The following is a 13,726-nucleotide window of genomic DNA, read 5'->3' as shown; positions in this document are numbered from 1 at the left end:
CTTTGAATAATTTCACTAAATTAGTGATGTGTTGAAATTTAAAATGTGCTTTTTTAAAAACTGAAAAAGTCAGTGTAAATCTGTAGCAAACTGCTTTTGTAATCTCTAAAAAAATTTTTCCAGCTATCCATAGTAAATATCTGAAAGGCAAATTAATATTTCTGAACATTGCAACTGACAGGTCAGCAGGATCAATCCAATAATGTGTATATAATTATATTCCTATCCTCATGAATCATCTATTTTTATTCTAAAAATTCTCACAATTTCAATGTCCTCAATTTTGTGTTTGGAGTGTAAAAATGACTGTAAAGTGCAGAGCGTGAGGGAAGTATTGGTCTTGTTTTCTTCCCTGGGAGCAACGGTTTGGCATTCACTAAGTCCGCATTCACGGCAACTTTATTAAGCATAACAACCACAAGTCATGAGAATCGACTGTAGGATAAACTGAGGCACAGAGTGGCTAAGCCTCTTGCCCGCCGTCACTTAGCTAAAAAGTAAAGCAGCCAGGATTTGAAGCCTAGCAGTGCTACTCCATGGCCTTAACATTTACGTGGGGGATCTCGCATGGCCTTACATTCAAGTGACATTATAAATCAACAGCTAAAAGGACCCAGCTGAGTTTGTTATTTAGCCATTTCTGCATAGAAAGAACCCGAGGGCATCTGTGCCCTGAGTCACAGCGTGAGGATTTAAGCTTATCCTTCCTTCTTTGTCTTTAATTCGTTCGCTGCCATCAGAATCAGCTCGCCTGGCCTGCTTTATTGCTCATAATACTCTGCACAAGCAGTAACATGGTTCCCAGAACTGTGCTCAGTGGACTCGAGGTGCCAGGTGACCCCATCCACTGAAAGTTACCAAATTCCCCTATGAGAGAATGAGTTTCCCTATATTCTGGACCACCTCAACAAGGTATTTCCCCTGCTGTCTGAATCCATTTCCTTGCAACATTCTAGACTGGGGGTTTGCAAGCATATTCTGAAGGGCCAGGCAGTAAACATGTTAGGTTTGGGTAGGCCATACAGTCTCTGCGGCAACAACTCAACTCTGCCCTTGCGGTGCAAAAGCAGCCAGATAATACATAACAAAGTGGTGTAATGATATTCCAATTAAAGTTTATTGCAAAAGCAAACACAGGCTTCCCTAGTGGCTCAGTGCTAAAGAACCTGCCTGCCAATGCAGGATACACGGGTTCAATTCCTGATCCGAGAAGATCCCACCTGCCTCAGAGCAACAGAGTGGCTAAGCCCATGCACTATAACTATTGAGCCTGTGCTCTAGAGTCCAAGAACCACAGCCGCTGAGCCCACATGCAGCAACTACTGAAGCCCATGTGCCATAAAGCCTGTGCTCCAAAACAGAAGAGGCCACTGAGATGAGACGCCTGCGCGCCGCAACTAGAGAGTAGTCCCTGCCTGCTGCAACAAAGACCCAGCACAGCTAAAAACAAGCAAACAAATAAATAAAATTATAAAAGCAGACAGAGGGCCGGCAGACCCTGCTCTAGACCATGAGCTCCTTAAGAAGGAAGGAGCTTCTTATCTTTGTAATTTGTCTTATCTTTGTAATTTCAGCCCTAGAGGTAAAAATTGTTCCAGTTTTGGCAAAGAGGAAATAAAACACAGGATCACAGAAGCTGACTTTGAGGAAGGAAAGCACAGAACTATAACTGGTTGCTTGAGTGTATTTTCACTTGTGAATTGAACAGAGATGCTGCACTTTTCATGTTAGATCAGAGCTAGTTGGGGAAATTTGGAGAAGGCAATGGCACCCCACTCCAGTACTCTTGTCTGGAAAACTCCATGGACGGAGGAGCCTGGTAGGCTGCAGTCCATTGGGTCGCTAGAGTTGGACACGACTGAGCAACTTCACTTTCACTTTTCACTTTCATGCATTGGAGAAGGCAATGGCAACCCACTCCAGTGTTCTTGCCTGGAGAATCCCAGGGACGGGGGAGCCTGGTGGGCTGCCGTCTATGGGGTCGCACAGAGTCAGACACAACTGAAGCGACTTAGCAGCAGCAGCAGCAGTTGGGAAAATTAAAGCAAACACAAATCAAAGGCGCTTGTCTTCATGAATCCTCTCATCTGGTCTACATCTCAGCAAACCTATGTCTTTCAGAGCAAGTTCTCCACAACCTGAAACCGTGCGGTACTGGGAGGTGCCACCACTAACTTGAGTTTCGGGTGCTCCCAGGGCTCACAGCCGGCTAGCTGACCTTGTCATCACATACCCCCAGTTTTCTGTGGCCCATTTAGTTTCTCAGCCCAGGGCCCTGCTGACTGAAAAAAACTTACAACCTACAAGTTGAGAATTATGTTTTATTTGGCCGACAAAACTGAAGACTTAAGCCAAGGATACAGCATCTCAGAAAATTCTGAGATACTGCCCCGAAGAGGTAAGGGAGGAGCCAGGACATATAGGAGTTTCAGCAACAAAAACCAGGGAGTTGGAACATCCAAAGATTACTGTTAAAGAAAACCAGACATCTCAAGTCAATGATTTAGTGCTTTTCCATGTATTTGTGTGCTGTGCTTAGTCGCTCAGTCATGTTCAACTCTTTGAGACCCTATGGACTGTAGCCCACCAGGCTCCTCTGTCCATGGGATTTTCCAGGCAAGAACACTGGAATGGGTTGCCATTTCCTACTTCAGGGGATCTTCCTGACACAGAGACTGAAGCCAGGTCTCCTGCACTGCAGGCAGATTCTTTACCATCTGAGCCACCAGGGAAGCCCAAGAATATACATACATCAGCCATAAGTATGTACATACACCCAACACCTCTTCCCTCATAGCTCAGTCGGTGAACCATCTGCCTGCAATGCAGGAGACCCAGGTTCCATCCCTGGGTAAAGAAGATCCCCTGGAGGAGGGCACAACAACTTAATTCCAGTATTCTTGCCTGGAGAATCCCATGGACAGGAGCCTAGCAGGCTACAGTCCATGCGGTCGCAAGAGTCGGACATGACTTGGCGACTAAACCACCACCACCAATACCTCTTAAGCTTCTGTCTCACCCCTTAAAGCCTATTTCTAATGAAGGTCAAGTCCCGTCAGCTTTACTCTATACTTCATTCTGCCCCACTGTTATTCACGGCTCACAATTAAAGAACAGTTTGTGAGCCTCAGTTTCAGCGTCTGTAAAACGGGTGCGAAGCGTGTCACAGGGTTACTGCAGAGTAAAATCACTGAACCAAGCTCAGGGCTTGGCGCGTGCAAGCGCTCAAGACTCACGGATGGCCATCTCTATTAGTCCCAGCGCTGGCCCCTGGGCCTGGATAAAGTCTGTGGGATGGGAGCGGGCACGTGGCATAGCCACGCCGCCGAGGTAGGTGTGAGATGACCCTCTCCGAGACCCTCGGCCGGACAGGGCGGTATTCGCAGCCAGGTGGCAAAGCCCCAGGAACCACCACTTCCGGCAGAGACCCGTCCAAAATAGCCACTTCCGGCCGCCCTCGAGGTGTAACCTGAGCTGCTCCGCTGTGGGCGTGGCCCTAGGTGCGGCCACGCCCCTCACTTCCGGCTCGCCTCCGGCAGCGCCACTCATTTCGGGGATGGGGCTCCGGGGTCGTCCAAGGCTGCCCCACCCACCCAGGCCCGCCCTCCCGTGACGTCACCTCCGGGGCGGGGAGGGGTGGGGCCGAGCTGGGGCGGCTGCCCTGAGCGGTCTTGGCTTCGGGTCCCGCGGCTCTGCTGCCGGCCACGTCCCCACGCCGGACCGCGGGCGCTTTCCCCCCGCCCGAGGGCCGCCGGGCCGCCGCAAGGCCTGCCGCGCCCGGGTAAGCGGGCCTCCCTGCTGTCCCGGGGAGCTGTTGTCACTGCTGCCTGTACCGGCTTGGGGGCGGAGAGGGGGAGGTGGGGTGCATGGGGGACTCGAGGGGCGGAGGAGGGAGGCAGCGACACGATGAATGGGGATACGGAGTGCACACTGGTGACGATTGGAGGTGAGGAAGGAGAGGAAGGATCGTAAGGAGGAGTCAGCTGGGGCAAGGAGCGGGGATGGGGAAGCCCAAGAGGCAGGAGGCAAAAAGGGGCCTTAAGAGGACCCCGAACCGGAGAAGAAGAGACGCGGTCGATCCAGTTTGGGAGTGAAGGAGGGAAAGTTGGGACACACCTGGATGGGTGGGGAGCTTAAAAGGTCCTACCCGGCCCAAGGCTGGGCCCCAGGAAGTGTTGCCCTCAACGACAGAGTTGGCCCTTTCAGGTGATCCAGGCCTCCCCTAAGCCCTCTCTACCTGGAAGGGGCTTATGCATTTCCACTTAACCTGCCTGCCTCCTCCACGTGAGTCTGGGTAGCCGCTTAGTCTCTGCCATTAGTTGTTAAGCTAGTATGAGGAGCCAGCATCCACATGGTTTGCCATAAGACATAAATATCTACTTAGAAATCTGCCTTTAATAATATTGTTTTTTTTCCCCCCTACCTGGAGGAATCATCTCTAAAATTTCAATACAGATGTTCAGCTTATAGGCCAGACTTGCCTGATGGACAAAGGAATGTGGAATTTGCCCACGTGGCCAGCAAAAATTAGGCTCTTGATCAGCAATTAGCATCAAACCCAAAACTCCAGAAGCCTGGAAGGAAGCAATATAATTAAGATGCTCTCCAGCACTCCAGGTTCCCATCTGCCACAGACACATCCTTTGGAACCCAGGACAGTGTCTAAAGACACAAACCCACACGCCTGTGTTCCTTGCGTTCTGATACCAAAGTTCAGCCAGGTGACGTGTCAGGACAGATGTCTGTGGTTTTCCCTGTGTTTGTTTCTGCAATCCCTATTTCTTGGTATGTGTCGTTTCTCCAGCTTGGAGTCACATTGCCGCTGCTGCTGATAAATAAGTTACTAGTGTGATGGACTGTGGCAGGTAACACTTGTGTTGGGCCCAGGAACCTGTGTAAACCAGAAAAAGGAATTAAGCAATTTGGAGTCTGATTTTTAGGTAATGTGCATGCAGCACCCTGTATATCACAGTTTCAAAAAAATTTAAAATCAAGCCAAGATTGAGAGCGCAAAAATCGGAAGTGGGAGATGTTGAGAGGCAGCACGAAGTCAAGGACCAGAGAAGGAGGCGCCCAGGGCCACGTCTGAGGGTGCCTTTCTCATGGAGCGTTGTCTGGCTCCTGTCCCTTCCCTGCACAGCTCATGAGGAGCTGAGCCCTGAAAATGAGAACTCTCAGCACCAGCCTAACCTCCTGTCTTTCCTCCTGGCCTGCTCTCCTACTTAACACCATTTCCTTCCTGCTCCAAGGGTCTCTTTCTGAGACCTTGACCTGCCCGGTCTTTCTACACCAGATAATGAGAATAATTGGCCAGACTCTCCTTTAAGGCTCACTGAAGCATCACTGACCCAATGGACATGAGTTTGAGCAAACTCTGGGAGATGGTGAAAGATAGGGAAGCCTAGTGTGATGTAGTCCATGGGGTCACAAAGAGTCGGACACAACTGAGCTACTGAACAATATCAAAAACCTCTGCAGGGGAAACCAGATACTAAGTTTTGGTGATGGTTTCTCCATGATGCTTCCCTGGTGGCTTAGACAATAAAGTGTCTACCCGCAATGCAGGAGACCTGGGTTCAATCCCCGGATTGGGAAGATCCCCCCCAGAGAAGGAAATGGCAACCCACTCCAGTATTCTTGCCTAGAAAATCCCATGGATGGAGGTGCCTCGTGGGCTACAGTCCATGGGGGTCACAAAGAGTTGGACATGACTGAGCTACTTCACTTTCACTTTCCATCGTGAGTCAACTTCGATTAGCACAGGTCCCGACAGGGGAATCTTGACATTTAAAATACGGGATTGGAAGGTGGGGGCTGTACCGTACCAGAGGAATGAAGTCATGGCACAAGGGCCTGCTCTTGACTCTACACAGCGGCCAATTCCTGTCTCTGTAGCAGTGATCACCAGCCGCACTGGTTGGGGGAAGAGACAGTGATGGGAGCCGTCAGAGGTTTCCTGAGAGACCCATCGAGTTCCCTGAGATAGCTCGAGATATGCTCCATGGGCACACACACCTCGTGTATGTAATTGTGTGTGTGGTTGCACACATGCACAGGTATGATTGCACGTGTACACACGGGGCAGTGTGCATGCATGGGTTGCCTTGTCACATGGATATGACTGCATGTGTAGCTGTGTGCATGAGTGTGACTGCCTGTGCGTGTGTGTGTGTATGTTGCCAAAACCTTGACTCTGTGCACCAAGACCAAACAGAGATATGGAGACAGAGTCATGGAGGACAGAGCCACTCAAGGCAAGAGTGGCTTTCTTACCTTGCCATGCAAAGGGGGAGCACAGTAGGCGAGGGCCTCAAGAACTGTGCCCCCTTCCCTGGTGAGTAGGAAGAGGTTACAGTCAGTCAGGGGATGTGATAAGGAACCAGGCAGTAACTTCTGCAAAGTTTCAAAAGGGTGAGGTTGCTGACAAGATGAGGGTGTGTGCAGGGTGGGCCTCCTAATCTTGATGAACCATCTGTCAGGTCTGCTAGTCTTGCCTTGGGTTTCATCGCTGTTCCTCCTGTGATTAGCAACTGAAGGCGATGGCACCCCACTCCAGTACTCTTGCCTGGAAAACCCCATGGACGGAGGAGCCTGGTGGGCTGCAGTCCATGAGGTCGCTAAGAATCTGACACGACTGAGCAACTTCACTTTCACTTTCACTTTCATGCATTGGAGAAAGAAATGGCAACCTACTCCAGTGTTCTTGCCTGGAGAATCCCAGGGACGGCAGAGCCTGGTGGGCTGCCGTCTATGGGGTCGCACAGAGTCGGACATGACTGAAGCAAGTTAGCAGCAATAGCAGGCCATTTGGAACTGAGAGAAGGTCATGGAGTCTGGAGTCTTGCCTATAAGAAATGGGGGGACAAAAAGATCTGTGTGCCCAGGACCGCACAGGGTTCTGGTTGGCACATGTGCACGTGGGTGTCTGTGATCGTGAGCCAGCCAGTGGTGGTCCTCAGGCATCACCACCTCCTGTGTCTGCCACTCTTGAAAGTGGTGAGTGTCTTGCATCTCTTCCTGAGTGTGTATCAGATACTCACCAATGACGGAATCATGCCTGCCAGTTCATATCTTTACAACTGTATCCTGGACTCCTCTGCAGTTTTGGTTGGCTCCTAGGAAAACACCTCCCTTTTCACTGGATACTACCCCCTGCTTTTCCTCAGGAGCACGTGCTCTTTTTTAAACCCTAGATGCATCTTTTACCAGAGTGGAGCATCTGCCTGGATCCCACCTGCGCCGTAGAGCGTGCCATGGCCTGGGAGTGCCCTGCAAAGCTGCCCTCGCCTCCCGCAAAGCCAGACCTCACCCTGCGAGCCCTCAGTGCCAAGCCCTCAGCTCTCCAAGGAAGATGGCCCAGCTTGGGAGCGCGCCCTGAACAGCTGCCTCTTGTGAGTGTCCAAGGCCCACGGGCAGGGCCACCTGCTCGGTGACAGGACAGGGAGCCCAGAAACGGCCCTGTGGGGGCTTTGCAGGGTCAGAGTGGGCAAAAGAAAGTGCAAACGTCAGCGGGCCGAGCCATCCAGTGACCGGGACGCCTGGCCGGTGGTGCTGCACCGTCAGAGCCTCTGCCTTCTTTGGTGGCCCTGGACAGGGCTCCCCAGGTGGGCATGGGAGCCATGTGGTCCTCTGGCCATCTTCTGTTGCTGGAAGGTTCCCTCTAGGCCTCGTATTGTGACACCATGAGACTGTGGGAGCCCCTTGGGGTGCTGCATCTCAGCAATGTGGGGGGCAGAGGGGGCCTCTCATAGCAGAAGGGGCCCCGGGAAGAGACCGCTTGGAGGCCGTCCCTGGACCAAGAATGGGACAGTCCACGTCTGTTCTAGGGTGAGGAGCTGGACAGAAGGAGGAAATCCATTCAGCCCCCTGAATCGGTTCCCCCTGCCTTAGCTGGAACGTCAGCTGAAGCTCAGTGAAGTCCCAGAGCCAGGGGTGGCCATGTCCCACCCACTGCGTGTCTTTGTAAATAAAGTTTTATTGGGACACAGCCACACCCATCACCTGCCTAGGGTCCATGCCTGCTTTTGCAGACTTGAGTAGCCAAGATAGACTGCATGGCCCACAGAGTCTGAAATATTTGCAGTTGAGCTTCTCACAGGAAAAAGCTTGCTAACCCTGCTCTCGAGATTTGTAGTGAGGGGGCAGCGGAAGGGCCTAAGGCCCGGGGTGCATTCTGGAAGCCCTGGGATCCAGGGTTCAGACGGGAGCATGTGGGGCTCGGTGGTGGGGGTGTTGTCAATGCACTCACTGGGTGTGACTGGCTGAAGAGAGAGCCGTTTCAATACATTTATTTATGGAGAGTCCAGCTGCGTCTGCTTCAGCCGCGGACGGGTGGGGGTGGTGGTGCTGTGTGAACTCTTTGTGCCTGAAACCTCCCTGGTTCAGTCCTCACTCAGGACACTGGTCTGTTTCTTCTCCGCCCACCCCCCCCCCCCACGTGTTTCTGTCGGAACAAAGGATGCCTTTCGAGAGCAGATGCGACTCTAGTTGGTAGGGCCCAGGGACCTTTTGACACCTGTGAGACCCCAGGAACCCTGACGGGACGGTTTTGGCGGGAAAGCGCACCATGAGGCTAAACTGAAGTTAGTGACAATTGGTCAGAAGCCAGGGATGGGGGTGGGGGTGCGGAGCACAGCCTTCCAGCAGAGTTTGTGTTCTGAGGGGACTTTTCCAGTCCTGGGGCCACCCTGCAACGTCCCCGCTGCTCACAGGAGGCAGAAAGCCACCCCGAGGGGCCCCTTTAAGCTGCACGGGGGCGGGCGGGAAACTGCATGTCTTTCACGCATCTGGTAGAAGTGGGTTCATCCAGGAGGGGCCGAGGGTCAGACATGGAAGGCTGCCTCGCCATGCTGACAGCTTACTGACCAGAGAAGTATTAATGAGTCTTCTGTTACCTAAACGTTGCTGTTTAGTCGCTCAGCCGTCTCCACCTCTTTGTGACCCTGTGGACTGCAGCACGCCAGGCTTCCCTGTCCTTCACCATCTCCTGGAGTTTGCTTAAAACTCATATCAATTGAGTCGATGATGCCATCCAACCATCTCATCCTCTGTCGTCCCCTTCTCCTCCTGCCCTCCATCTTTCTCAGCCTCAGGGTCTTTTCCAATGAGTTGGCTCTTTGCATCAAGTGGCCAAAGTGTTGGGGCTTCAGTTTCAGCATCAGTCCTTCCAATGAATATTCAGGGGTACATTTCAGTATTCACTTCCCTGACAAATCGCCAGCCACAGGCGTTAGTTCCTGCCAAAATCCCTGGTCAGTAAGCTTTGGAATTATCCTGGGAGAGTAGGGGTTTAAGCAGCTGAGGCAGGGTGGGCTTTGTGGGTTACAGAAATCTCTCTGGCAGCTGTGGAGTGGCAGATGGCACAGGGCCAGGATGGGGACGCTTGAAGGTGACTCTTGGGGCTGCTGGGAGGCCAGGGAGCCAGCCCGGCCTCTGGTCCGTGGAGAGCAGCACTTAGCGTCATGCCGGGCGAGGAGTCGGTCAGTACGTTTCCTTCAGGGCAACTTGAAGGCTCCCTTCCAAGATTTCTATGGAACTCCAGAGCTTTGCGCTGATGGCCTAGGGTACCTGCGGGCAGGACTGCTTGTGGGGGGCGCCCTCAGGGGCCCCAGTCCCCTCACTTGCCCCCAGACTCCAGCAGCCTGTGCTCCGCCTGCCCTGGGCTGTGGAGTGCCGGGTTGCGGGACTAACCCAAGGTGCACACGGCTGGGCCCCTGTCCAGGGAGGGCCCAGGCCTCGTAGGCGACCATGTGGGACTCCGGCGGTTGGGTGGGGCCGAGGACAGGCTCAGGGCCCACCCAGGACCAGCAGGGCATGAAGTGACGGGCCCCTCAAGGTTACCAGGCCCCTTGGTTGCCCTGCAGCGAGGGACGGGAGAGTGCTGGCACATGGGAGAGACCGGTGTGAGCATGGGGAGTTCCCCGTGCACCCAGGAAGCCTGTCCTGGCTGTGCCAGTTCTCGTTCTGCTGACGCTCAGCTGGTGGGGACTCTGAGTCTCTGCAGCTGCACCATCAGCCTCGGAGACCGGGGCTTCTGCGAGCGGGCCCGCTCGGCCTGCCCTCTGTCCCTCACCGTGGAACCCCTGGGCCGAGTCTCTCGGCCTCCTTGGGCCTCATCCCCTCCCGCCTGCATTACCCTCCCCGCTCCCAGATGCCCGTCGCCTGGAACCCCCGTGTGTACTTGTCACACCCGCCTCAGTCGGACCCGCAGGGGCTCCCATCCCCGCACCCCCAAACCCAAACCGTGCCCGCCCCTCTCTAGTTTAGCCCCCGGTCTCACCGCGCCGTCCCCTGGTCCCTGCTGTCATTACCGGCCACTACCCCCTACTCATCCCCCCCACCCCTTTTCCGACAGGTGGATCCCATCCGTCTTTCAGAATATGGCCCAGCTGGCACCCTGCTCCAGCCCCCCCCAGCTGAATTCTATGCCCCCTCTGGGGCCCGCGGCACCCAGTCCCCTCCCACCCGCCTCTGGGGCCTCCGCACGGAGGGCCAGCCTCCTCCTACCCCTTCTCGGCCGGCCCAGGCGCCATCCCCTCGCCGCTTCCCGACCCTGAGTCACGCTCCGCTCTGCACTGGCAGCAGCTTGCGGTGACCACTCTTCTGTGCCTCCCTCTGGAGGAGAGAGTCGTGTGGCTCTCGTCTTTCTGTCCTGAGTCCGCTGCCTGGCACGGTAGCGGGCACTCGGCTTGGGGTGTGCTGGTTGGATGGATGGGTGGCCGGATGACGGATGGGTGAAGGCTGGCTGCTCGTGGCATGTCCCCATGCGGTCAGCCATCACAGGTCCTGCAGGCCGCAGATGTTCAGGAGGAGGACTTGGGTGATCTCGGTAACTGGAAGTCTTTATACCTTCTCTCTGCTGCTCTTTCATATTCTGAACTCTGGGGTGGGATGGTGGGACTTGTGAAAGTGGGTCAAGAAGTGCTGTAAGCCCATGAAAGCAAGCACCGGGCTGATCCCCGGACACGTGGCTGAGAACTGGCATGCCCTTCCCGCGTGCCAGGCCCCAGGGAACATCTGGCTGGGTTTGCACCCTGCGGCCCGCCAGAGCCCTCCCTCACCCGTGACGGGAGCCCTTGCCCCTGCATTCCTGACCAGACGCCTGCTGTCTTGACCGTAGGTACCTCGGCCAAGCAACAGGGAGCCCTTAGCAGCCTGAGGCGTGGCCAGCTGGGAGCCTTGGGGACCACCCAGCCTCGCTCCCAGCCCACCTGCAAGATGTGGACAGCCCTCGTGCTCGTTTGGGTTTCCTCCTGGTCCTTATCCGAAAGCCTGCACACATCCAAGCATTCACGTAAGTGAGAAAGCCGTGCGTCTGCTGGACGGGCCTGCTGGGGCTCCGGGGGCTGGGCTGGGAAGGCTCGTCCAGCTGACGTGGGACTCGGCCTCTGAGCCCTGCAAGGGTTACTCACTGGGTCCTGCAAAATTTCAATTGTTCCGTAAACCCAGTGTTTACTGGGGAGTCGGTCGACCCAGACATCACGTTTAGTTGCGCTTCTCGTCTGCGCCAGGCACCGTGCGTCCCCAGAACTCTGTAAGTCCTTCCATAAAGCTGAGAGCTGTGGCACGGTGTGAATATCTGGGCAGGGATTTAGCTGCTTTGAAAACCTGGGTGTGTGTTGGATAGTTTTTTTTTAATGGTGAATCACACCTGTGATGTGAGACTTCGATATTTTGGAACTTGGATCAAAAGGTGAAGCTCCGAAGTCTTCCCGTGCATTTGGGGTTCAGAGAGGAAAGGAGTTTTTTAACCACAGCGCCGAGCACCCGGGCTGCAGGCCAGAGGTGCGTGGTGAGATAAGAGGGAAACCTGGCCCCATGTCACCATCGTCCTCCCTGGCCAGACCCACGGCCCAGAAACTCAGCCCGGCTCTGAATAATCCACCCGAGTAATCCACTTCTCTAATGAGAAGATGATCATTTGTCTTTCTCCTTTTCCGACTTTTAACGGTATGCAGTCCTCAACCAAACGTGGGACCATTTGGAGAAAAACTCATCCGTGGAAACAGCGACCGAAGTCTTGAACACAACAGCTGAGAGAATGACCCCAGCGACACCGTCTCCTGTCACGCTGACCAGAGGGACTTGGGGAGGCGACCACACCTCTCTTGCAGTCACAGCAGGGGCAACACACAGGACAGACGTGGGCACTTCTGCGACGGCTGGAGGGACCCGGGCCGGAGCCGCCTCCAGGCCGCCCGTGCCGCCCACCCCGGCATCTGCCTGGAGGACCCCGTCCGTACCTGGCACGCGAGCGCCCGGCAACGGCACGTCATCTAGGCCAACGACGGCCATGCCGCCCACCACACGCACACCGGCCACAAGTGCCCAGCCCGCTGCCGGGACCCCCACAAATGTCAGCGGCCCCGCAGGCTCACACGGTCTTCCCGGGCCCACCGCCAGCCTGACGCCCTCGAGTCCCCAAGCACTCAGTGAGTCCACGCAGGGCCGCACCATCCAGGCGCCAACGCCGACGCCCCGGACTGTGGATGACACGGCACAGAGGCCCACACCCACCCTCTTAAACACAACCCCGGAGCCCGCCTCCCCAACTGTGGCTTCCATGTCCACGACCATGGGCATTACAACCAAGGCCCCTGAGCCGACCGTCAGCACAGCGGCAGCCTCCACAGCTCACACCAGCCCGGCCCCCACGGTGGAGGCCACGACCCCCACGACACGGCCCAGCCCTGCCACATCCACGCCGGGGGCCGCAGGGCCAGGCACGACTCAGACGCCGGAGCAGACCGAGCCTGCGGCCACGCCTGGTACTACTTCCCCAGGGCCGACCCCCGGGGAGTCCAAGGTGCCACCCACAGACTCGTGCCAGCCGAGCACCCAGGGCCAGTACCTGGTGGTCTCCAGCGAGCCCCTGGCCCTGTCCTCAGTGAACAGAAGTTTCCTCCTGGCGGTACTCTTGCTGGGGGTCACCCTCTTCATCACCGTCCTGATCCTGTTCGCCCTGCAGGCCTACGAGAGCTACAGGAAGAAGGACTACACGCAGGTGGACTATCTCATCAACGGCATGTATGCCGACTCCGAGATGTGACCTGCGGGCCAGGCGGGCACTGCGCTTAGCCGGGCCTGGGCCAGGGCCCCTGTGCCCTCCCTTCCGGGTTGCCTCTGAGGCCAAACCAAGTGCTTCCAGATTCTTTTGGTGCAATTTAGGAGACATGCCAGATGCTAAACACATTTAATTGCTGTCAAGATTAATTCCATGATCACTAAAGAGCGGCTGCTTTTTTCATATTTATTTTTGTAACAATCATGTTGACACAGGGCCAGTGGTTCTGCCTCAGGATGGGGTGGGTGGGCCCCCCGGGGTGGGTCCTGACCTGAATTAAAGCAATGACCCCTTTCCACTCAGACTGCGTCCCTCTGTTTGTGTGGGCTGCATCCTGCCCCCCGCCCCTGCTCCCGTCACGCCCCGGGGAGCCTGTTCAAGATTGTGTGATGGGATGCAATGTTGTCGACGTTGAAAGTTCTGCGAGGCCCTGGACGTGGGCCGCATCTGCTGCTCTCCTGGGCTTCGCTCTTAGGCCTGACCCTGTCTGAGCCTGGGCGGGATGAGCCTTTGCCTCTGAGGGTCCCTGGTACCACGTGGACGTGAGTCCTTTCCTCGAATCCTCCTTTCTCGGGACTGTGATGTGGTGGACACATGGAGCCTGCTTTGGATACGAGACCCGAGTAACAAAACGTGCACCACGTGTGAGCTACACCATGTAAC

General features: G+C 55.3%; 1 protein-coding gene across 2 annotated transcripts; it reads left to right on the top strand.

Moving 5' to 3' along the window:
* Nucleotides 1-3,639: 3,639 nt before the first annotated feature.
* Nucleotides 3,640-13,367, top strand: C29H11orf24 (chromosome 29 C11orf24 homolog). 2 transcript variants are annotated; one of them, XM_005227033.4, is made up of 4 exons: nt 3,640-3,781; nt 7,194-7,391; nt 11,120-11,293; nt 11,958-13,367. In XM_005227033.4, the coding sequence occupies exons 3-4, from the start codon at nt 11,218-11,220 to the stop codon at nt 13,046-13,048; spliced, it is 1,167 nt and encodes a 388-aa protein (XP_005227090.2). In that variant the 5' UTR covers nt 3,640-3,781; nt 7,194-7,391; nt 11,120-11,217; the 3' UTR covers nt 13,049-13,367.
* The last annotated feature ends 359 nt before the right edge of the window (nt 13,368-13,726 follow it).

Source organism: Bos taurus, chromosome 29 (assembly GCF_002263795.3).
Source record: "Bos taurus isolate L1 Dominette 01449 registration number 42190680 breed Hereford chromosome 29, ARS-UCD2.0, whole genome shotgun sequence".
NCBI lineage: Eukaryota > Metazoa > Chordata > Mammalia > Artiodactyla > Bovidae > Bos > Bos taurus.
This window is presented reverse-complemented; position numbering and strand designations above follow the sequence as displayed.